Source organism: Micromys minutus (genome assembly GCF_963924665.1).
Source record: "Micromys minutus genome assembly, chromosome: 7".
Taxonomy (NCBI): domain Eukaryota; kingdom Metazoa; phylum Chordata; class Mammalia; order Rodentia; family Muridae; genus Micromys; species Micromys minutus.
In genome coordinates this window covers 7,671,343-7,694,686 of record NC_137976.1, presented here as the reverse complement: position 1 = coordinate 7,694,686, position 23,344 = coordinate 7,671,343, and the positions used below count along the sequence as shown (strand labels likewise).

At 37.2% G+C, this 23,344-nt stretch overlaps 2 protein-coding genes across 2 annotated transcripts; one reads left to right on the top strand and one right to left on the bottom strand.

Moving 5' to 3' along the window:
- Positions 1–1,319: 1,319 nt before the first annotated feature.
- On the top strand, positions 1,320–17,237 carry LOC308422592 (uncharacterized protein; the record flags this gene model as incomplete). Its single annotated transcript, XM_080919220.1, has 3 exons — positions 1,320–1,914; positions 6,776–6,833; positions 16,772–17,237. 3 exons carry the CDS (start codon positions 1,320–1,322, stop codon positions 17,235–17,237), a joined length of 1,119 nt encoding a protein of 372 aa, XP_080775346.1.
- LOC308422212 (keratin-associated protein 13-1-like) lies at positions 12,917–13,504 on the bottom strand (the record flags this gene model as incomplete). The annotated part of the gene is made up of 1 exon (XM_080918707.1): positions 12,917–13,504. One exon carries the CDS (start codon positions 13,502–13,504, stop codon positions 12,917–12,919), a length of 588 nt encoding a protein of 195 aa, XP_080774833.1.
- Positions 17,238–23,344: the final 6,107 nt, after the last annotated feature.

Sequence of the window (23,344 nt, the reverse complement as noted above, 5' to 3'; positions counted from 1 at the left end):
ATGTCCAGTCAGTGTAAAGAGGGTTAGAGACAAGCTTAGTAGACATGATTTGATATAGAGACAAAACACACAGTTTTTGTATTTTCAAGAAATCAACACAGAAATTCAATTGTTTTGCCAGCACCATTTGGCATTCTCATGAGAAAGAACCCTTTTGGATATTGTGCTGCTAATAGTAGGTTCTCTTTATAAAACATTGTAAGCAGAATGTTCTGTATCCGGAATCCTTGGATTGTTTTTCTTCACCATATTCTTCCTCAAATTGAGGACGCAGAAGGAAGAGAAAAATGCCCTTAACTGATGCAAGATACAGGCCCATTGCTTAAGAGACTTGGGGAACCTATGTTAAGTTTAGCCCTTGGAGTCAACTAGACATACCCTGTCCTTCTCTGGGCTTGAGAACTGACCATGACAAACAGGGTCATCAAGAAATGTGGCTAAATTTCAGGACACAGAAGGAAGAACCATAGTGAGTAAATCCCCCTGGGGCTTAGGATGTGAGAATCAAGCCTGTCAGTCATTCACACGGATGAGAAGCCAGTATGACCTCAGGCCTCCCATCACAATTACTGGATGTAAAATTTATTCCTTTTCCTCTCAAGAGCATTTTCTACTTGATACCTTTCCACAAGGGCTTAGACAATTGACTCTTACATTTCCATTCTGCCAGATGATGACCCTCATCTTCACCTTGCTCTCTCTCGCTTCTTTGGTCCTACCTTACTCAACTTTTCTTAGCTTCTACTGTTAACATGCTGCCTTTACTTGGGAAAACCACAGGTAATACGGTGTAATCCATGTGGCATAACTTTGGAAAGTGAAAATGGTTTTCAATTGTTAATCTTGAATACCCAAAAGAAAATCATTACCAAAAGGAGATGCATATTACTATCATTCAATCTCACAGAAATACTGAGATATTTACTTTATAAGATCCTCTGGCAAAACACATACAAGCACGCTAAGAAGAAAAGGAGGGATTTTGCAAGACACAATGGAATAAGTACCAGTGTAAAATAGTCACAACATCTCTGACATAGCAGTAAGTCATTGTCTTAACTATAACAAAATTACAAAACCCATAAATATACTGTGTAACCCATAAATATACTGTGTAGAAAACTATTCAAATGCAACTACAATTACTGAAGTTGCTGAGTTACACATTTGTAAACCAGGAAGCACACAAATGCACCAAGTATGAGACTGTCGGGTACCACACCTTCTACTGAGAGTATATAAACCCAGCTGTTCACTGGGTGGCATTCAAACTTACAATCTCCTTGTTAGATCCAGCCGAGCTCTCACCTCCTCTCAACATGGCCTACAGCTGCTGCTCTGGAAACTTCTCCTCCCGCTCCCTTAGGAGCTGCCTTCCCTCCTCAGGATCCTGCCCTGGCTCTTCCTACCCCAGCAACCTGGTCTACACAACAACCACCTGCTCTCCCAGCACCTGCCAGCTGAGCTCCTCTCTGCACAGTGGCTGCCAGGAGACCTGCATTGAGCCCACCAGCTGTTCTCCCAGCACCTATCAGCTGAGCTCCTCTCTGAACAATGTCTGCCAGGAGACCTGCATTGAGCCCCAGAGCTGCCAGAGGTCCTGTGTGGTGTCCAGCTCCTGCCAGAAGCCCTGCTACTACCCCAGGAGCTACACATCCTGCAGTCCCTGTCAGGGGACATATGCTGGCTCTCTGGGCTTTGGATCTAGGAGCTGTAGTTCCCTGGGCTATGGATCCAGAAGTTGCTACTCATTGGGGTGTGGATCCAATGGCTTCAGATCCCTGAATTGTGGAGTCTATGGCTTCCCATCCCTGAGTTATGGGTCCAGATATTGCTATCCAATCTACTTTGCTTCTCGTTCCTGCCAGCCTTGTTACAGACCAGTCTGTGGCTCCAGCCTCTATGGAACCACCTGTTAAGCGTTTATCTCTCCTATGTGGGTCTATGCTCTCAAGCTTTTGTTTTCCTGACCCACCATCCTCCCATTCATAGCTTTCCTCTTCTCCGAAGTCTGGCAGATTATGAGATTAGTGGGTTATCAAGAAATTATGCTTTATTCTCTGTACTGTTGATATGTGCTCATTCTATTTGCTTTCTATCCAAGTTCACTTGAAAATTGAAAATTCCATCTAATAAACTTGTGAAATCTGATATCTCCAAGTATTTATTGTTCATGTTATTACTCCGCTGATGATTTTTGGTGCCTAGGGTTTGGGAGACTCATATATAAGCTGAGAATGATTGTCCAACTGGATTTGGGGATGTAATTTTGCATTAGTTTGATTTTTTTCTTGGCAGTTGTCCATTCTAGGAAGATCAGCATTTGTGAGGAAACAGCAGTGCTCAACTAGACTGTGAATTGCCTGGGATAAAAGAACATGAATTTCTGATGAGCCAGAAAAGAAAGCAATTAGGACTGGAACTAGAAATGCAAGCAGCAAGAGTAAGATGTATAACTGACAGAGTGAAATGTGTACACAGGTAAAAAGCTTAAACCTAGTATTTGAATGTACAGTTTCAGTCAGGAGAGAGTAGCTTTGAACACCTCTCAGGACAGACCTGTGCTTGTTGGAGTAAATGGTAGTCTTCCTGCCACCTGAGTTTGGTAATGACCCCTGCTCCTCATCCACAGATGTCTATAGAGAGAAAGGCTGGAATCATCTTTCAGGTGCTCCTGGAAACCTTACAGAAACCATCTTCAACTTTACTCAAGGGACAAAGAAGGTTTCTATTAAGTGGTTTTACTCACTAGTTTTCCTCTGCATCCCAAATGATTTAAACTTAAACTTTTAGGCACAATTTATGTGATAGAATATCTTAAAGAAGTATTAAGATTACAAGTACTACCTGAAATTAAGGGAGGAAAAAGAAAAAAAATCAATCAAAAGATGCACATAGGTGGTTTTATAATAAAATACTAGAATCCCATATTACAGAGACTTCCAAGGAATTTGTAAAAACTCTTGCTTTGTATATTCCTGTATCTGTACAGGGAAAGACATTTTCCCCTCACCTTCTATCTTTGATTAGTTGCTGTACCGGCTGGTTTTGTATCAACTTGACACAAGCTGGAGTTATCACAGAGAAAGGATCCTCAGTTGAGGAAAAGCCTCCATGAGATCCAGCTGTAAGGCTTTTTCTCAACTAGTGATCAAGGGGGGTGGGCCCAGTCCATTGTGGGTATTGCCATTTCTGGGCTGGTAGACCTGGGTTCTATAAGAAAGCAGGCTGAGCAAGGCTGGGGAAGCAAGCTAGTAAGTAACATCCTTTCATGGCCTCTGTATCAGTTCCTGCATCCTGGCCTGCTTGAGTTCTAGTCCTGACTTCCTTTGGTGATCAAGAGCAATGTGGAATTGTAAGCTGAATTTCTTCCCCAGATTGCTTCTTGATGTTTGTGCAGGAATAGAAACCCTGACGAAGACAGTTGAAGGTCATGATTTACTGCATTCTCATAAGTGTTAAAGAGAGAAATGACAAAAAAATCTTTCCATGTAAAATTTGAGATAAACAGGTAAGTGACAAAGATGTATTGAGACTATTGGAGGTGAGCTATTCATCATAGAAGCTGTTTAAATCCCCAATAACATGGTATACCATGGCCTGTGTGTGATCACCTATGATAGCTTGTTACATAGAATGGTAGTATTAGACAAAGAATTCTATTTAACTATTAAAGGGTTAAAAAAAAGTTTTATTTCCCCTTTCAGACAGGAGACTAATAAAATACAAAATAGGTATGAAATTTGCCAAACTTTAGATTAAATCCAGGTAAAAATGAATCCAAAAAAACATTAGGTCCTTGTTTTTTGTTGACCTGAAAATTACAATTACATACACACACAAACACCCCCCCCACACACACACACACGCACACCCACCCAGAGGGGTATGGGGAGAGAAAGAGACAGAGACAGACAGAGATAGAAGAGAAAGAGAGGAGAGAGACAGACAGACAAAGGGACAGAGACAGGCAAAGAGAGAATAGAAAGAGAGTGAGAGAGAAGAAAGAGAGAGAATTTAGTGTTGAATGGAAGTCTTTGGCTCTTCTGGAAATCACTTCACACAAACTGATATAATTTATTGCATCTATCTTATTGAATTTATTGGTGTTGTTTTAATTTCTATTTATTGTGTTTTGATTTTGGGAGAGATACTGAGAATGAATGTGAAGTTGAGTTGGGACAGAAGTGAGTAAGATTTTGGAGGATTTAGGACAGGGGAATGAACATGATCAAAATATATTGCACAAAATAATTTAAAAATCGAGTATAGGAATAAAACTTAAAGGGCAGTAATCAATTTTGCTTCTCAAATACCTTTAACCATTATAACATATAATATATTGATAGAAATTATTTGATTCCATTTTAGAAAGAAATTACTAGAAACCTTCATTGTTCTGAAAAATCGATGGGATAAATAATAGTTCTTCTTTCCAATAACACAGAACCAAATCAACAGGAATGGTTCATTTGTCACACTTCTCTGACATATCTTCAGTACTGCAAATTATATCCTAGTTTTAGCTAGTCAGTTATTTACTTAGTTTTCGTTAATTATACTGAAGGAGAGTAGACCAGTGATGAGGCCATAGGGCACCTAGACCAGTATCGTCACAAGATTTAGAAAACATATAGGAAGTGTGAAAAAGACTAAGAATTTGTCGTGAAATGTGCTGTTCATCAACAAAAAGAAGCCTCTTTAAAAATATTTCGATTTGTAATACAACTATAATTATAAGTTAAATACAAAGACAAAAATGTAATGATGCCACAGATAGGGGTGAAGTCAATAATATGCTGTCTTGGGAAAACCAAGATTGTCAGTATTATTTGGAACATGTATATAGTTTTACATTCTATTTTCCATTTTGCTGGAATATTTCAACTTGATTAGAAATCACTCCACCTAGCCTACCATGGCTATCGTAACTGCAAGTGTATTTGTTCACAGGACTCGCACTTTATTTTATTTACCATGACATCATTAGGACCTGTGGCTTTTATTGTCACTGTGACAGCACTAGTAAAGCTTTGGAGAGCTTTATTAGGATCCTTTGGATTACATTGGGAAATCAAATTGCTAAAATTAAATCTGTGTTTGAAACACTTGGCAACCCTGACATGAAGCTGGCTGCATTTTTTTCCTCAGTGGTATATTTCTTCTGCTAATGGCATGGGATTTCATACTGGGTATGTTTCACTGTTTGGATATTTTGTGATTGTTTTTGTCTTTGTCTTTTTTTTTTCTCTCCCTAGGGATATAAATAAAATGTATTTTATTGTCATGAGTTAAAATAATTGAAAAAGTAAAATGTTATTCAGACTCCTACGTGAACATAGCCTTGCTTCTGCTAATGTATGTGGCCATCTTTTATAGCAGCTATTTTATTTTTACCCTTATGAAGAACACATAGGAATACATATGTGTTTGACTATGCCCTCAAGTTGAATTGTTTTCTAGGGTTGGAAGAGCCTAGGTTTTTTGCATAGCATTCTCTCGTACCTTTCATTTTGGTTAAGTATTCTGAACAGTTACCCATCCCCCACACTGCTCTATTTTTGAACTTTCTACCCTTGCTCTACCTATATTATCCATGACAACTTAAGGTATTCATCCTGAGTGGCCCCTTACTAGTATCTCAGCTTCTGTATGTACTCCAAACTAAATATAGAAAGAACTGATTTCAAAGCAGGTGTTGGTCAGAGAGACAATATACACTGATTGTAGTTCTGTGGCTGAGTGATTTTACTCACTATGATTTCCTCCCGGTTCCTTCTACTTACATGTATACATGATGATTCTATTTACAGTTGAGGAATATCTTAGTGTGTAAGCCCCATATTCTCTCCCATCTTTTGGTAAACGAGTAAGTCCTTTTTCTTCCAATTGTGAACGGAGAAACAAGGAACATGGATATAGAAGCAACTCTGTTGTAGAATAGTATATCTTGAATTGTACCTCAAACACAAATGGTGTAGCTAAATACCATGGTTCTTCTATTGCCAGTTCTAAAAAAATCTCTGTACCAATTCCCAGAAGGGTTGTATTAGCATTATGTGTTAGCAGTATCAGTGTATAATGGTTTCTCTTCATCAGATCCCTGGGGTATATTCATTGACATTTGTATTTTTGATCTTACCAATTCTGAATGGGGTAATCTTAAAATTATTTTAAGCTGTATTCCAATGATTATTAAGTATATTGAACATTTTTTCAGGGTTAACTAGACATGTCCATTTCTAGTTTGGGAAATTACTGTTTTCTATAGCCTATTTTGGATTGGTTGGCTGTTTGCTTGATGTTTAGGTTTATTTAAGTTCTTAATATATTCTAGACATTAATCTTCTGCCACATGCATAGCTGCCAAATATGCTCCTTCCATTTTTTAAGCTACCTCTTCACACAATAAATGATGTTCTATGCTTTACAGAACTTTTAAATGTAGTGAGGTTCCATGTACTGATTGTTGAACTGATTTCCACTATAGATAGAGGTTATTCTGAAAGTCCAGACTTGTGCATTTAAGTTAAAACACACTCTCTACTGTATCCTCTAGGAGTTTCACAGTAAAATGGCTTATGTTGAATTTCCTGACTCATTCAGAGTTGAATTTTGGGCAGGGTGAGTCACAAGAGTCTATTTGAATTTTTCTGTATGTTGAAATCTAAGATTTCAAGCACTGCTTGTTGAAGATGCAGACATGCTCTCATGTATGATTCTGTTGCTTTTAATTTATATTTTAAATGAATTATTTTACTTACTTGTGTTTCAGACATTGCCTTCTCCCACAGTTCTTCAGCCCGTTCCCTCTCTCCTTTGCCTTTGAGAAGGTGTTACCCAACCCTCTGGCATCCCACTTTTCTGGGGCCTCAGTCCTCTACAGATTAAGGCACATCCTCTCCAAATGAGGCCAGACAAGTCAGTCCTCTGCTACATATGTGCTCTGGGCCCTGAACCAGCCAATGTATGCTCATTGTTTGGTAGATTAATCTCTGGGAGCTCCAAGGGGGTCTGGATTAGTTAAAACTGATTTTCTGCTCTGTGGTTGCAATCTCCTTCAGCTCCTTCAATCCTTCCCCTAACTTTTTCATAGGGGTCCTAGACCTCAGTCCAAAGGTTGGCTGTGAGTATCGCCATCTGTCTCAGTCAGCTGTTTGTAGAGCCTCTCAGCGAGCAGCCAGGCTAGATATTAGTAATAGTGTCAGGGTTTAGTGCCTGGGCAAGGGGTGGATACCAAGTTGGTCAGTTCAATGAATGGCCTTTCCTTCATTCTGTGCTCCACTTTTGTACCTGCATTGCCTTTAGACAGGAATAATCCTAGGTTAAAATTTTGAAGGTGGTCTCATCTCTTCACTGGGGGCCCTGTCTATATACTGGAGGTGTTCCCCTCAGGTTTCATCTCCCCACTGTTGGGCATTTTGTCTAATGTCATCCCCACTGAAAACCCAGATATCTGTATTTGTTTACATTAATACTTAAATACTCTATTGCTTTTCATTGACCTCTGCACCTTTTTAATGTGTGGCATTATGGCTTAATGGTATAATTTGGCATAGGGTATTTTCATGTTTTGGTTCTTGTTCCAAATTGTTTTGTCTTTTCTCATTTGCATTCCTGCATACATTCTATATTGATTTGTCTATGTCTATAAATAATAGGCCTAGAAGTCTTGCTAATATTTCATTACATTCAATTGAATGTATAGATTACCTTTGGTAGAATGGCTATTTTCACAAGATGGTTCGTTTCCTTTGATCCATGAGTATAGAACTTTTTTCATGTTTTAGATTCTTTTTTAATTTATGTTTTTTATGGTATTAAGATTTTCGTCATAGAAGTCTCATTCATTCCTTTGTTTATGCTGATTATTAGGTATGTTCCTGTGGCTGTGAATGAGATTGATCCCTTGATATTTTTAGTGTGTTTTGTAATTGATAAGGCTATGATTTTTTGTGTGTTAATTATTATTTAGCCACTTGTGTGAAAGTATTTATCAGCTCTAAGGGTATTTTCAATAGAATCTCAAGGCTTCTTGTGTGTAGAATCATATTATCAGAACACAGGCAGATTAGCTTTGTGTTTTCCTATTTGTATCCTTACATTTGCTTTCCGTTTCTTTCCACTCTAGGACTTTAAGAGACTATATCGAATGGGAACAAAGAGAGTGGCCAGGCTACTCTCTTCTGACCTCAGTACAAATGCTCTCGATCTCTCTCCATTAACCATGTTGGTTACAGACTTTTCATATGCAGGCTTTACTATGTCAAATTATATCCCCCCCCATCCATGATTTCTTTACAGTGTGTATCATAAAGGAAATTTAAATTCCAAAAGCAATTTCTGTATCTATTAATCTGAATATATTATTTCTGATTTTGTGTCTAATCGTGTGACAGATATATTATTTCTGATTTTGTGTCTAATCGTGTGACAGATAATGTTTATTGATTTAGGTCTGTTGAACCAGGCCTGTATTTTGAAATGAAGCCAACTTGGTCATTGTCTTTTTGATTTAATATTGAATTTGCCTTTCTAGTATTTTATTGAGAGTATTTTCATCAGCTAAATTGGTCTGTAATTCTATCTACTTACTATGAATTTTTCTGATTTTGATGTCAGTGTAAAACTGGGTTTGTAAAAAGGATTTTATAATGTTCAATCCTTTTCCATTTCATCATACATTTGAGTAATATTAGTGCTGATAGTTCTTTTAATTTCTAATAAAAATTTACAATGAATTTATTTAGATTTGTGTCTTTCTTAGTTTGAGGACTTTTTATTAAGGCTTCAGTGACATTTCTGGTTATAGAATTTTACAAATCTTTTATTTCTTCTTGCTTTAATTTTGACATGTTATGTGTACCTATGAATCCTGCAACTTTCTTTAGTCTTTCCAACGCAGTGAAATAAAGCAGAGTTCAGCATTTTTGTCCTCAGTTTGTTTCCAGATCTCACAGGTATTTGATGTAATGTCTTCTTTTTCTTTTTAAATTATATTTATTTGTGTCTCCCCTCCTTCTCATTTTCCTGAGAGAAGCTAATGACTTGTCCATCTTGTTTATTTTATCAGGGAACTATCCTGTTGTGCATTGTTTTCCGTGAAACCTGTCCTTGGCACTACACATATATTTCTAATGTTATATTTTAATGAACTGCATTTAGGTTTAGTTTTCAGTAGAGTAAATTCTTAAGTTATTAATTATAAGTTGCTTTGGATTCTGATGTAGAAACTTACTTCTATAAAACTTATTCATACTTTGTTTTATCTCAAAGATGTTGGCATGCTGTATTTTCATTTTGATGTGACTCTGGATTCTCTTTCCTATTCATTTCTTCAGTATCAGAGTTACATTTTAATAATGTGGTATAAACTTTATATAACTTTGTATACTTTCTCTGGTTTCTATGATTATTGAAAATTAGCTAATTTACTGCACTGTGATTAAATGAAATACTTAAAAGTTATTCCAAATTTTCTTTATTTCTTCAGCCAGTGCAGACACTAGTACACTTTTACATGAAAAGTAAATTCTCTTTAAAAGATAAATATAAAAACAAATGTATGTGAAATTAGAAAATTTACCTAACAGTATATCAAATATCTGGAGGGGGAGGGGTTTGCTTTATGTTGTTCAGAGAATGGGAAAAATAATGCAGAGTGCTTCCTGAGTGAACACAGTTCAATGGGAAATACTGGATGCTGGCTCAAGGTAGACAAAGGGAAAGAAAAGGGTGACCGGCAGGAAGAGTGGTGGTCTTCAGTACACTTTGGCTGACTTCAAACATGTGCCTTGTGGTGTGTTTTGTCATTGCTACAAAATGAAAAGAAAACGGAACAACTCAAGTCTTTTGAAAGGTCATTTTATTAATCCCTGTGCAATAGAGACAACGTCAGTCAGTGACTTGAAGCTGTTCTGAGCACACACTCCCAACTAGCCCTAGCCAGTTGATGCTGAAGCACTCCCTGTCTATAGCACAGGGACAGACCATGGCATGAGGACGCCCCCCCCCCCGCAGTCCCCGGGGGTGTCTCCCTGGGGAGGTGTTGGTACACTGTGGCACATTAAGTACAAATCAGATGAATGTAAACATCTCTTTGTAAATCATTTATTTCACTGTTTCATCCAGGTCAGCAATCAGATTGTGGCATGCTGGGTAACTGGAAAAAATGATAATAAAAAGTAAGTTTAAATAGAAAAAAAAGATAAATATATTCAGCAAAATGTGCTGGATGCTCAAGTCCCAGTGCAGAAGCCAAAGCAACACAATTTTTCCGCTGTCATAATAAAAAAAAGGCCCAGAAAAATTCATAAAAAGTATTCATAGTAGTGATTTTACATATGTTTAAACAACTGAACAAGACAGAGATATACTCCAAAAGAACAAAAGCAAATAGCTGAGTAAAATTAGTAATCCAATTCAAAATATAAAAACAAAATTCATAAAGAAATGGACTTGATAAAGAAAACCTAAGCTGAAATGATGTTAGAAATTTAAAAAAAAAAAAAAAAAACAGTAAGTTTCATTAAAACCTCAGTGGGAAGTCTCATTAAAAGAACAAATCGCATGGGAAATATAATATCCAGGCTTAGTGAAAAGCAATAAGAATCAGAACACTGGGTAATCTTCAATGATGCAATTTGTAAAGGGATATAGATGTAGCATGGAAAAGCTTTGGAACAAGATGGGAGAAAATACATTCAAATTGTGTTGATAGAAGAATACTAAGAAAAACCCATTCAAAACTGTATAGTGATACCTAATCATGCACAAGAAAGCTATAGAATATCACTTATATAGGATGTTCCGAGAAACCTTAGGAGATAGGTAAGATATTCAAAACACAGAATACTGACACTATATTGAAATATGTAAGAGACAAATGAAGGCACCTTAGAATGACGCATGATTGCTGGATAGAAGCCTTTAAGTTCATGAGTTCTTAGAAAGATATAATTCATTTTATAGCTCTAAAAGAATAGAACTGCCAACTTATACTATTATACTCAGAAAAACTATCTATCAAATTAAAAGAAAAGTATGAATTGCCTACAATAGAAACAGAATAACACAATTTATGATCACTAAGTTTGCAGCTCTGCAGAGCATACCAAAAAGATTCATTTGAACTGAGGAGAAATATGAACAAAAAGACATGGGCAATTAATGCATAGTAGAAAATCAGTAAATTGTCATTATAAAGAGACCGCCCCTAAAAATAACGGAATGATAAAAATACAAAACTTTGAGGTATAACTCAATGAACAAGAGTTTTCAAATGGAAATGTACTAACTAACAAACTGGGTTAAAAACCAAAACCCAACCATTTATCTTTCTCTAGGGAATGGATGTTGCCATTATCAATAGACACCATCTTAGGATAAAAGAATGGAAACCAGTAATTCAAAGATATAGACTGAGGAACAAAGCAGTTGTAAATAACCTTGAATCTGACAAAATCAACTTTAAACCAAAACTTTTTGGAAGACTTGAAGATTACCACATTCATTAAAGGAATCATAATTCAAATCATCAGAAGGAATGAAAATTCTAACTCACAAAAACCTACACATTTGTACCTAATTTCACTAGATAAATACACCACGTTTACTAACAAAAAGCAACCCCATCACAGTGATGTGTTGTGTAGGTGAGGTCCACAGACAGCCATGCTTGGTTTCAGACCTGAATGTCCTACATTGAGAGAACATGATCTAATCCTTACTTCTCACCTCTCCCCACTCCAGCCTTGGAACTCTTGAAGTCTGAGATAATACTATCTTCACTCCATAGATTGTACTCTATGTTATAGAATTGCTGCTGAGGCTCATCTCTGACCCCTTCCTTATGTCCATGACTTATGTAGTCCTGAAACTGAAGCCTAGGTGCTTCTGCCCTGATCAGCTCTGGTCCTTCCTATGAGACCATGACTCTCTTCTGGACCAATTTGATCTACTAATAGACCATACACTATTGCTTTAGGTCATCTTTCTTTTCCTGGACCTTTTGTCAAACAAACTAGATTTGAATCTTTGACTTTTGACAATCAGAGTAAGACAAGTAAAAAAAAAAAAATGTTTAGCACTTTTTCCAAGGATGCTTGAAGCTAAATTGGAAAAGCATCAGGAAGTTGTCCCAATTCCTGGGTCCAGTAATTACCACCTATGATAATTGTCATTTTCCCTTCATATGTTTTGAGAAAATGGTCAGGGATTGTGCCTAAGCTCTGGGTGTTAAAGATGCAACCTTTTTTTGATAAAACAAGTTTCTATCTCAAGATATTTCAAAGTTAATTGGCTGGTTGAATTTGATATATAAATTTGAATGAAAATTTAGATTTTCAAACTAGAATTAAATTGATTTCTCAGAAAATATCTGTAACCCAAAAGATTATATCATAATCTGGAGGATAAAAATTGTTCATGTTCTTCAGTCTTAGGTAGCTCTCACTTTTGTGGTCTTTATTTGCAATTCAAATTAACAATCTTCCAATTACTCATTAAGTCACAAACAGGAACATGCCAAAACGAAGTTATTTGCTCTCAAAATTAAGTTGGATGAAGGTATTGGTATTTAATTTCATCCCCCAACCCCATAAATGCAAACATAAAACAATAATGCCATCAACAAGTCATTGAAGCTTTACATTGCACCTATTTATTGGATTAAAATTTCAGTGTTCAAATAGGTTTAAATGAACACAAAATGACTAATATGTATTTCAGAAGCATAATATTTGAGGCATAATAGGGATTACACATCAATCTAAGATCCTAACAGAAGTAGAAGAAGAAAATTTGTCAGTGGAAACACAAAATCAAAATGATAGATGATGAAGAGTAAACGTGTCTACAGGACAAGAAGAATTTGATTTTTATAATGTAAGAATACAGAGACTTAACCATTTAACTTTCAGAAGCCAGTACCACAGACTGATCTATAACAAGAAGGCTGAAATCTTGTAGAATCCACATACACTGGGTAGTAGATTCTGGACCCATAACCCAGGGAAGGGAAGCCATAGACTCCACAATTCAGGGATCTGAAGCCATTGGATCCACAGCCCAATGAGTAGCAGCTTCTAGATCCATAGCCCAGGGAACTGCAGCTGCTGGACCCAAAGCCCAGAGAGCCAGAATATGTCCCCTGACAGGGACTGCAGGATGTGTAGCTCCTGGGATAGTAGCAGGGCTTCTGGCAGGGGCTGGACACCACACAGGACCTCTGGCAGCTCTGGGGCTCAATGCAGGTCTCCTGGCAGACATTGTTCAGAGAGGAGCTCAGCTGACAGGTGCTGGGAGAACAGCTGGTGGGCTCAATGCAGGTCTCCTGGCAGCCACTGTGCAGAGAGGAACTCAGCTGGCAGGTGCTGGGAGAGCAGGTGGTTGTTGTGTAGACCAGGTTGCTGGGGTAGGAAGAGCCATGGCAGGATCCTGAGGAGGGAAGGCAGCTCCTAAGGGAGCGGGAGGAGAAGTTTCCAGAGCAGCAGCTGTAGGCCATGTTGAGAGGAGATACAAGTTATGCTGGATATAACTGAGAGGATTCTGAGTTTGAATGTCACCCAGTGGAGAACTGGGTTTATATACTTTCAGTAGTAGGTGTGGTAGCCAATAGGGTCATCCTTGATGCATCTGGGTGCTTCCTGGTTTACACATGTACAGTTTGTCCATGAGTAGTTTTCTGTATACTGTATTTATGGGTTTTGCAATTTTCTTATAGTGATGACACTGAGCCAATCATGGATGCTATGAATATTTAACACTGATACTTATTCATGGTGTTCAGGAAACAAATCTCTGCTTTTTCATATGCCTGATTTCTGTATGTTTCTTTAAATACTCTGAAGAGTACACATTAAGTCCATATGAAGAGATGTCAAGAAATTGCTTGTCTTTTAGGTAATGAATTGCAAGCATCACTTTGGGTTCCCTTTGAAATGTTAACTCTTGGTATCATTTCTCATTTTCCATTATAATTCATTTTGGTTTCATAGCATTTCCCGTGTACTTTGTCTGCACTAGATAGGATGGAGCAAACTAAACTGAATGAAATTGAACCCAAAAGGAGAGAGAAAGCACAGTGGTTAAAGCTGTGTTGGCTGCATGAACAGCCTTGAAGCAGGGGCAGAAGCAATGGGCATTTTAGGCCCTTATGAATGGAGTCACAGAAATGATAAAAGGAAACCTTTTCATGTCGTATGAGCCTGGCATGGCTCGAGGTGATACTCAACTCCCATTTGTTTGGTACCAGCATGGACAAGCCAATTTAACTCTTCAGAAAAAAAGAGGCTCAGTTGACTCTTGTCCTCTGTCCTGTGAGTTCTGTTGAAGCTTGTTTTGCAAAAACTGATCCTAGGAAGTGACTATGGTTAGGTAAAGCATTTCTAGGAGATGCTGATAGTAAACCATATCACAGGGTACAGATTATAGTCCCTAAGGAAAAATAAAGAGGCTATGTAGGTCTTGGGAACTTTTCATTTTGTAGCTTTCTTAGGAGAGAGTCTGTAGAAGAAAAACAAATTCAAAAGTCTCAACAAATCTAAGCTTATACAGTTCGAAAATTAAAATGGTTTTGGTAGATATCAGATTTAGACACATTATTTTGTTTTCAACATGTGAAACAGGGTTGAGAAAGAAAAAAATAATTTTAATTGGTTACTTATTTGTAAAAGCTCAGAGCCTTGCTATTTCTGTGCAGGCCACATCTAAATAATATCTACTAAGTGCATCTTTAATGTCCTCACATAACCAAGCATACTTTAAGAGTAAAGATAGTACAACGGACTGGTTTAAAAATGATTACTGTTAGCAGATGAGAGGATGTGCTGGTCTACCAATTTGAGGAATAGACTATTATTTATTTAAAATCATGACCATTCGCGGTAATGCAATGTTTTCTACAGAAACACCTGAAAACTAACCTACAGTAGTAGTATTATATAAATATTCAAGTTACCTGTTAAAAGCCAGTGAAGTCAGGATGTATTAATAGTGATAGACAACCCAGTTGTGAAAATGGTGATCGACAAGCTATGGGTAACCATGGCTTCCAACAACACTTGGGTAACCCAAGTTTTTCACATTTACTCTTGTCCATGATAATAGTTGAAATTTTTTCATTTGCCTGGATAATATCAGGTAATATAAATATTACAGTTGCAAATGAACTTCCTTGTACTATTCTCAGTCTGTTATTAAGATGCTTGTTCTTTATTATCACTGTGATAATAGTCATAAAGATTTAGAAAGCTTTATCAGGATTCTTAGGACCAGATTCTGAAATCAAATTGTACGAGTTTTTTAAAAAAAGTTGCTGTGTCTATTATGAAATGAAGTTTACCTTAGCCTGGGTGATATTTTTATGCCAATTGACTGTTATGTTATTTAGATTGTTGTTTCATTTCCTCTTCAGCTAAAGATGTTTTTAAAAAGTATTATTAATATGGGTAAGCGCTATTTAAAACAATTGCATTGCTATGCACAGAATTCAAACATCAACACATTCATTTGCTAGGACTAAGTGAAGATTGTAAAAGCATCTAAATTTTAATTTTATTCCTTTAAAGTGTACATGGTTATATGAGGAGAGGAGAAAACTTTGTCTTAGTAGACATTATTTGGTTATAGGTTACGTATAAAGTCCTAAATGAAACTCTGACTTTTTTGTTTGTTTTGATTCATTAAATAACATAATTTTTGATGTAACATATTTTGATCATATTTCTTGTTCCCAGTTACTTGCAGATCCTTCCATTTTATTCAACTTAGTGTTCTCTCTCTTTTTTCTTTAGCTCTCTCTTAAAATGTAAACAAAAATCTAAAGTACATATACGACTGAAAAAAATATTTATCAACACTACTTGACAATGCCAAGAATGAAACATCCATATGATTTCTCTTTTGTCTAACAGCAGGTTTTATTCTTAAGACATATAAGCATAATTTGATGTGTTTGCACATTGTTTTATTAACTAGACTCTACCCCATTTTAGAGGACTCAGGATAAGAGGTAAGAGAGAGATAGAATCACATGGTTGTGATGCAACGTCATAGTTCTATCACTTGTGATCATAAAAACTTCAATGGTCTTCTTATCTTTCTTCCTGGGTTTAATATCATTTAACTTCTCTTGGCTTGCACTGTTTCCCTGACCTTGCAGTTAAACCACATAGGTAATGTTATATAAACCACACAGAATATTGGAAAATGAGAAAGATTCAGACAAGTAAGTTCCATCTTCAGTAGGTAACAGAATACACAGAGTAATGACCCCAATTCATTAACAAGGAGGACAGAAAATTACTGTCATACCACACATGGTGAAGAAAACTTTATTTTCCTCATAACATCCTATGACAAAACACATAAAATGTATGTCAAGAGAAAAAGGAAAAGGAGGGATTTTTTTTTCGTGACATGATACAGTAGTAATTACTGTAAAACAGTCATGGCATCTCTAGCGTAGAAATAAATCATCATCTTTTATTTAATAAAGCGACAACACCCATAAACATGATGTGCAGAAAACTATGCAAATGCAATGCAATTACAGAGATTACAGAGTTTCACATTTGTAAGTCAGGAAATATGTCAGGACAGCCTTGTTGGGCACCACACCTGCTTCTGAGAGTATATAAACCCAGCTCTCCACAGGGTGACATTCAAACTCAGAATTCAACCTTCTCAGGTACATCTAGTCCAGCTCATATCTACTCTTCAACATGGCCTACAACTGCTGCTCTGGAAACTTCTCCTCCCGCTCTCTTAGGAGCTGCCTGCCCTCCTCAGGATTCTGCCGCGGCTCTTCCTACCCCAGCAACCTGGTCTACACCACAACCACCTGCTCTCCCAGCACCTGCCAGCTGAGCTCCTCTCTGCACAGTGGCTGCCAGGAGACCTGCATTGAGCCAACCAGGTGCCAGAGGTCCTGTGTGGTGTCCAGCCCCTGCCAGAAGCCCTGCTACTACCCCAGGAGCTACACATCCTGCAGTCCCTCTCAAAGCTCTCTGGGCTTTGGATCCAGGAGCTGCAGTTCCCTGGGCTATGGATCTAGAAGCTGCTACTCCTTGGGCTGTGGATCCAATGGCTTCAGATCCCTGAATTGTGGAGTCTATGGCTTCCCTTCCCTGAGTTATGGGTCCAGATTTTACTACCCAGCCTATTTGGTTTCTAGTTACTGCCCACCATGTTATAAACCAATCTGTGAATCAAGCATCTATGGAACTAACTGTTAAGTCTTTACTCTCCTAAATCAGTCTATGCTCTGAAACTATTGTTTTCCTGCTTAACCCCTTATGATTTCTTACCATCCTTCCACTTATAGCTTCTTTCTCCTCCAAATTCTGGCAGAGTGTGAGATTAGGGAATAACCTGATATTGTCTAGAAGATGTTAATCAGGGAGCTTCAGATCCAGTGGCTTAAGATTTCTGCATTATGGATCTTTGTGTCTTTCTGTTTCTGAGTTGTGGGTCTAGATTCTCCTACCCAGTGTACTTGGCTTTTACTCCATTTCAACCTCACACATTGAAGCAGTGGACCTGGTATTTTTCAATGCACCTGTTTCATCTTTGTAGTCCTACAATACCAAAGTCACAGTCTCTGTGTCCTTTGGCTGTTGTTTTCTTCTTATTCTTTACCAGTGACTTGTCAACTGTCCATCAGCTACTTCCTTTATCCTCAACTTTTGCCAGATTCTCAGATTAAAGATAACTGAAAAATATGCTTTTCTGTGTGTACTCTCAAAGATATATTTGTCTTTCGTCTAAGAGTATCTAAAACTGAAAATTTTACTCAAATAAATTTGTTTTGTTCAATCTGACACCTCAATGTATTACTCAAATTCTTACCGTTTTACTTATTGCTTTTTACGTTAAGTCTTTGTAAGTTTTTAGTAATAATCAGAAGGGTAATTTGACTGGATAAATGCTCATTGTCTTGTACATGGGGCTGTGTTAGTGGGAGTAGGAATTCTAGGAAGGCATTCATTGACATCTGCAAACAGGATCCAAAATACAGTGAGAATGGCTTGAGTTCAGAGGATATGAATTCCTCCATACCCAGCAAATTAAAGTCATCAACATGAGAACTGGAAGTGCAAGTACCAAGTATATGATATAATATAATCCATATGGTAAACTTCACACACAAGCAAACATTTATCTCTCTCTAGAATTTGAGTGTAGATTTTCAAGAAACAACATGACTTTTAAGCAGCTCTCAGGACAGTTGGTTGTGCTGTGTTAATGCTGGTACCCTGCTTCTCCAGTTTTGGGTGTTATTCCTCCATCTCACCTCTAAGCATGTGTATGGAGAATCAAGTGAGTTGTACTCATAAGCAGCTGGGACAACTTAATGCTTCTCCTAGAGTCAACTTCATTTAACAGAAGAGTCCTGTATCTAGGCAAATTTGAGTTTATATTTCTTGTCACTCTAGGTCTCAAAGATGACTTGAAGGCTATACACACCTGGGTGCAGTCTGAGAAGGAAAACATCACAGGCATCATGAGAATTAAAGGTTGAGAAGATTTAAAAATTACAAATATGGTTTTTGAAAAGTATATATTTTAGTGTTTTTATAAGGAAAAACTGGAATGGAACATTCCAGGGACTCCAAGAGGGTTTTTGAAAATACAAATTCTTCTAGCCCATTGAATGAAAGTAGTTACATTTCAATTAAAAATTTGACCTTCAAAAATAAGGTATATGATTTATTGAGCTATGTATATGTACAAAAGTTTGCCTATATGTATGCATGTGGTTTACTTGAGTGTCTAGTACCTGGAGATGACAGAAGAGGCTATTAAATAACCTGAAACTTTAACTGCAAGTAATTGTTTGCTGCCAAGTGGGATCTTTGAAAGTAAACTTGGATCCTCTTCAAGAGCAGCAAGTATTCTTAACTACTGAACCATCACCTCAACTCACATTGGACATGTTTTGGAAAGTGTTTGCTAGACATTTGTGTTTCTTTTATGAGATTTAACATATGTAATTTTAGTTAAAATGTAATTATATATATATTTTTTCCTTTTTGTCTTTAATTCCTTTCATGTTCCAACACCTAACTTGTACTCAAAGCCATGACATTTTTACTTCATTATTGTTACATATACAGAAATGCATACATATATACATATAATCTGTCTAGTATATTTAGTATTGCTTGTGTGTATATCATCTGAGGTCTCACTACTTGGTATTGGATAGCCAATTAGAAATCTTACTGTTCAGGGAAGACTCTTTCTTTGTCTCTCAGTATTCCTTATTTGCCTGTAGTTCTCAGTCTCGAATTGGCACCCATAAGATTTGTCCCTTTCATAATAGCATGTCTATAAGTGTCATTTTTCAGGTCCTATTTAGGCAACATCATTTTTGAGGTATCATGTGTGTAGCCTTCCTGAGTTTTCAAGGAAACAGAATCTAAGAGTAGATATCTACTCTTCTGTCTCTTGCAATCTCTTTAATTTATGTTATTCCTTGAGCCTTAGTAGCCAGAGATGTACTTGAGAAGTGCCCATTAACCTGGTCACCCAACAATCAGTTATCCTCTGAGTTCTGACTTACTGTGGTTTCTGTAATGGTGTCTCTGTGCTGCAATGAGAAGCTTCTTTCAGGAGGAATGAGAGATACAGTTAATGGGAGGTTACTCTAGGTTTTTAGAATGAAGTTTGGGATCATGTTGGATTAGTAAATGGCAAGAGAAGGTTCTCCTCTAAGAGCCACAACCTCACAAATATCAGGGTTTTCCTTCCTTGAACTGGGTCTTAGGTCCTTTTAGTCTCCTGTTGGTTGTCACCAAGATTTGGATGCCACTATGGCACCTTTTAGTGACATCTTGTCATGCTAGTCATTGTAGTTTATAGGTGTCCAGCTATGTGTGACTAATGAATTCTCCCTCCCTTCGCAACTTACATACCTGCCCCTGGTATTCTGAAAGCCAGTAATCACAGAGTAAGCTTTCAAATAAAATCCAATTCAAAATACCTAAGTTCTGGGTCCAAAGTCTATCACGTCTTTGGAAATAAAACATACCTTTTGGAAAGGCACCAAGGACAAAGACAATATCAATATTGTTTTGGGAGTCTCTTGAATGCTCCTGAACAACAACTCAAAAAGGGGTTTCTTATTTTTATGCCTAGTACTGGGGCTTTGTGATGTACTTATATCTGTAGCTATAGCTCTATCATCTATATCCATTTAATGCATATAAATACATAAAATATATGTGTCACACACATATTATATGTATATTTTTGAGGTAAATTTTAAAAATACGATTTTTAAAAAATTTTTCAAGCATTTCTTTAGCATTTCTTTTTCCTCTTCTCCGCCTCTCCTACTGTATTGAGTACTCTTACTTCCACAGCTCAGTTTCAATTGATTGTTTTATTGATGTTTAGTTTTTTAAGTTATTTGTATTGTCTAAAACATAATGAAATTATGGATAGCTAACAATGATTCTTTCACAATTAATAGGCTGCTCCTTCACTCAACTAAAGTTGTCCTTTCCAAAAGAAAATGTTTGAATTCCATAATTTTTCATTTGTCTACTGTTGACTTATTTTTACTGTAGTAGTAAACAGCTCAGCATTAAGATAGAAGGAAGAGAAGTCTGTAGCTTCAGGCAGAGAGCATAATAGATTATATATATATATCTCTATATATATCTATTATGTACACACACACACACACACACACACACACACACACACATATATATATATATATATATATATATATATATATATATATGTTTTGGATTGTTTTAATTTTCAAATTGGGTGTGATTTTGATTTTTGCAGTTATATTATTTTTCTGGGAGAATAAACCAAGATGGAGGAAGAGAAGGATGACCCGGACCTGTGTGGCTTTAAAATAGCCACAGGTATCTTTGAATATCTTTTAAGGGATGGATTATTACAGGACAACTTGTCTTATCTAAGTGGGCAGCTTAGATCAATATCAATTGACTCTTAGTTTATTGTGTAAACATTTTATGGGGTGAAAATTTACTGATACAATCTGTTTAATAAAGTATAAGTTTCTAGAGTTTTGATTTTGCTATGTTACTGTGAATGATGATTATAACCACAGGGGAGGATGCTGGAAATGTGAGCAGAGTTCGCAGCAAGAAATCCATGAGATAGGTGGTCTCTGCATGGGGCTGGTGTGGTAGCAACCTGTCATGGGGCTAGCAATGAATGCGGAGACATCTCTGCTAGAGCCAGAGAGTAGCAGGAGGTAGCATGGCATGGTGTACCTTTTCTCTTTTAATACTTATCAATACATCTTACACTAGAGAAATCTTATCCAGAAAGTGCATGCCTGTACCTATGAGTTGAAATATATGACTTACTCTATCCTCTGGAAGTTTAAGTGTATCAGGTGTTATGATAAGGTCCTTGATCTATGGGGGTAAAGTGCAGGGTAATATATAAGGAAGGGTCCAGCTGCTAGTCTATGTATGCTCATTTTTGGAGCTTCAGCACCTTGTTGGCAGGCCCTCTCCTTCACTGACTTTGGGTTGACTGCCCAGAACTAGATCTTCTACTGTAATTCATCTCTACTCTGATACTCAGTTTCTTCAAATCTGAACAACTTATTTCTATTCTTGACTCCACTGTTTCTGATCTTTGCTTTAGAGTCTATGGTCTGTGCTCCACTAGCCTGTGTCAGCTACAACTACTACTCTGAATTCACAACTTCTACTGTCCCTAACTGGCAAACTGTCTGGTTAGTTCTGACCTTTTTCATGGAAACATAACTTACTACTGTCCAAGTTGATGAACTTATGGCCAGTGCGCCAGTGCACTGGGTGGTGTCTCTAGTTCTATTACAAATAAACAACACCTTCATCTCTGACTTCAGCTTGGCCTTTTCACTCTACTTAAGACAAAGGAATAAAAGCTACAAGAAAAACCACATCACGTCTGACTTGATTGAAGCTGATCCTTGGAGGAGCTTTAGGAGGTCATCACTGATCTCAAACCACCTGGCTCTCACCTGAGATTGGTGTGATTCTTCTTATGGATGCTTCAGAAGCTCAGGATGGTGCCCACACCACAGAACATGAGGGTGATAACATCATCAAGGAAGTTTCCAAGCTCTTCTGTTGTCTGAGACCTTCCTTTCACACACTAGACTTAAATATCTTTTTCTTTATTTATATGGAAGTCAATCAATTTTATACCTTATCATTGATACTGAGATTTTAATGTAAAATCTTTATTATTGTGTTTTCCTGGATCAGCCAAAAATCATAATTTTAAATCTCAGGAATCATCATTGGTTTTGAGGCTAATTTGCAATAGAAATGACAATCTTCCTATTATTAAGGACTCCTACATAAAGAAACATATTCAATAACAACAAAACATGTTACTTTGGTCCCAAAATACAATTAAGGAAATATATCCTAAATATGTAAATCCAGAAACTAAAACCAACATAATAATAGTGGGGACAATGTATTGAGGTGTCAACTTGCACCAGTTTATTGGATTAAACAACCAATTTTCAAATGCTTTTGGGTGAAAACCAAATAGCATATGTGTATTTAAAAAATACAGCCAACAAGCCATAACTGGGAATTAGGCATTAATATAACCTAAAGGTGAAAGGACCCATTAATGAGAGGATGGAGACAGAGGTACAGCAAGAAAACAAAAGCTACAGGACAAGACTTTGATAAGCAGAGAATACAGAAACCTAACAGTCAGTTCCACAAGATCCGGTACCAAATCATGGTCTCTAACATGAATAATAGGAGATACTAAGAGCCAGGTGGACTGGCTATGAGAATTCATATCTATAGTACGGAGAAAGGAAGGTAGAGACTTTATAATTCATAATTCAGCCACTTAATGTGCTGAGCAGGTGTGTCTGGATGCATAGCCCAGCAGGTAACAGCTGTTGATATCAAAGGCCGGAGATCAGCATGGGTTGGATGACAGGAAATCCTGATATGGGAGCTGCTGAGATAGGGGCTGGGCATATGGATACCATGTAGGACCTCTGACTGCTGGAAGGTTCAGCGCAAGTCTCCTGGTAGCCAGTGCATAAAGGAGCCCAACTAACAGGTGCTGGGGAAAGCAGTTGGTAGTGGTGTAGACCTGGTTACTGGGATAGAAAGAACCTCAGGATAAATCTGAGGTGGGAAGGCACTACCTAAGAGAAGGAGAGAAGTTTACAGAGAAGCAGTTACAGGCCATGTTGAGATCTGAACTCAGTTGCTTTTAACTGAAAATATTCAGAGTTTTAAGGCACTCTATGGATAGGACAATCACATGCTTTCATAAATAGGTGTGGTGACTCACCTTTTCATCTTGGTTATATTTGTGT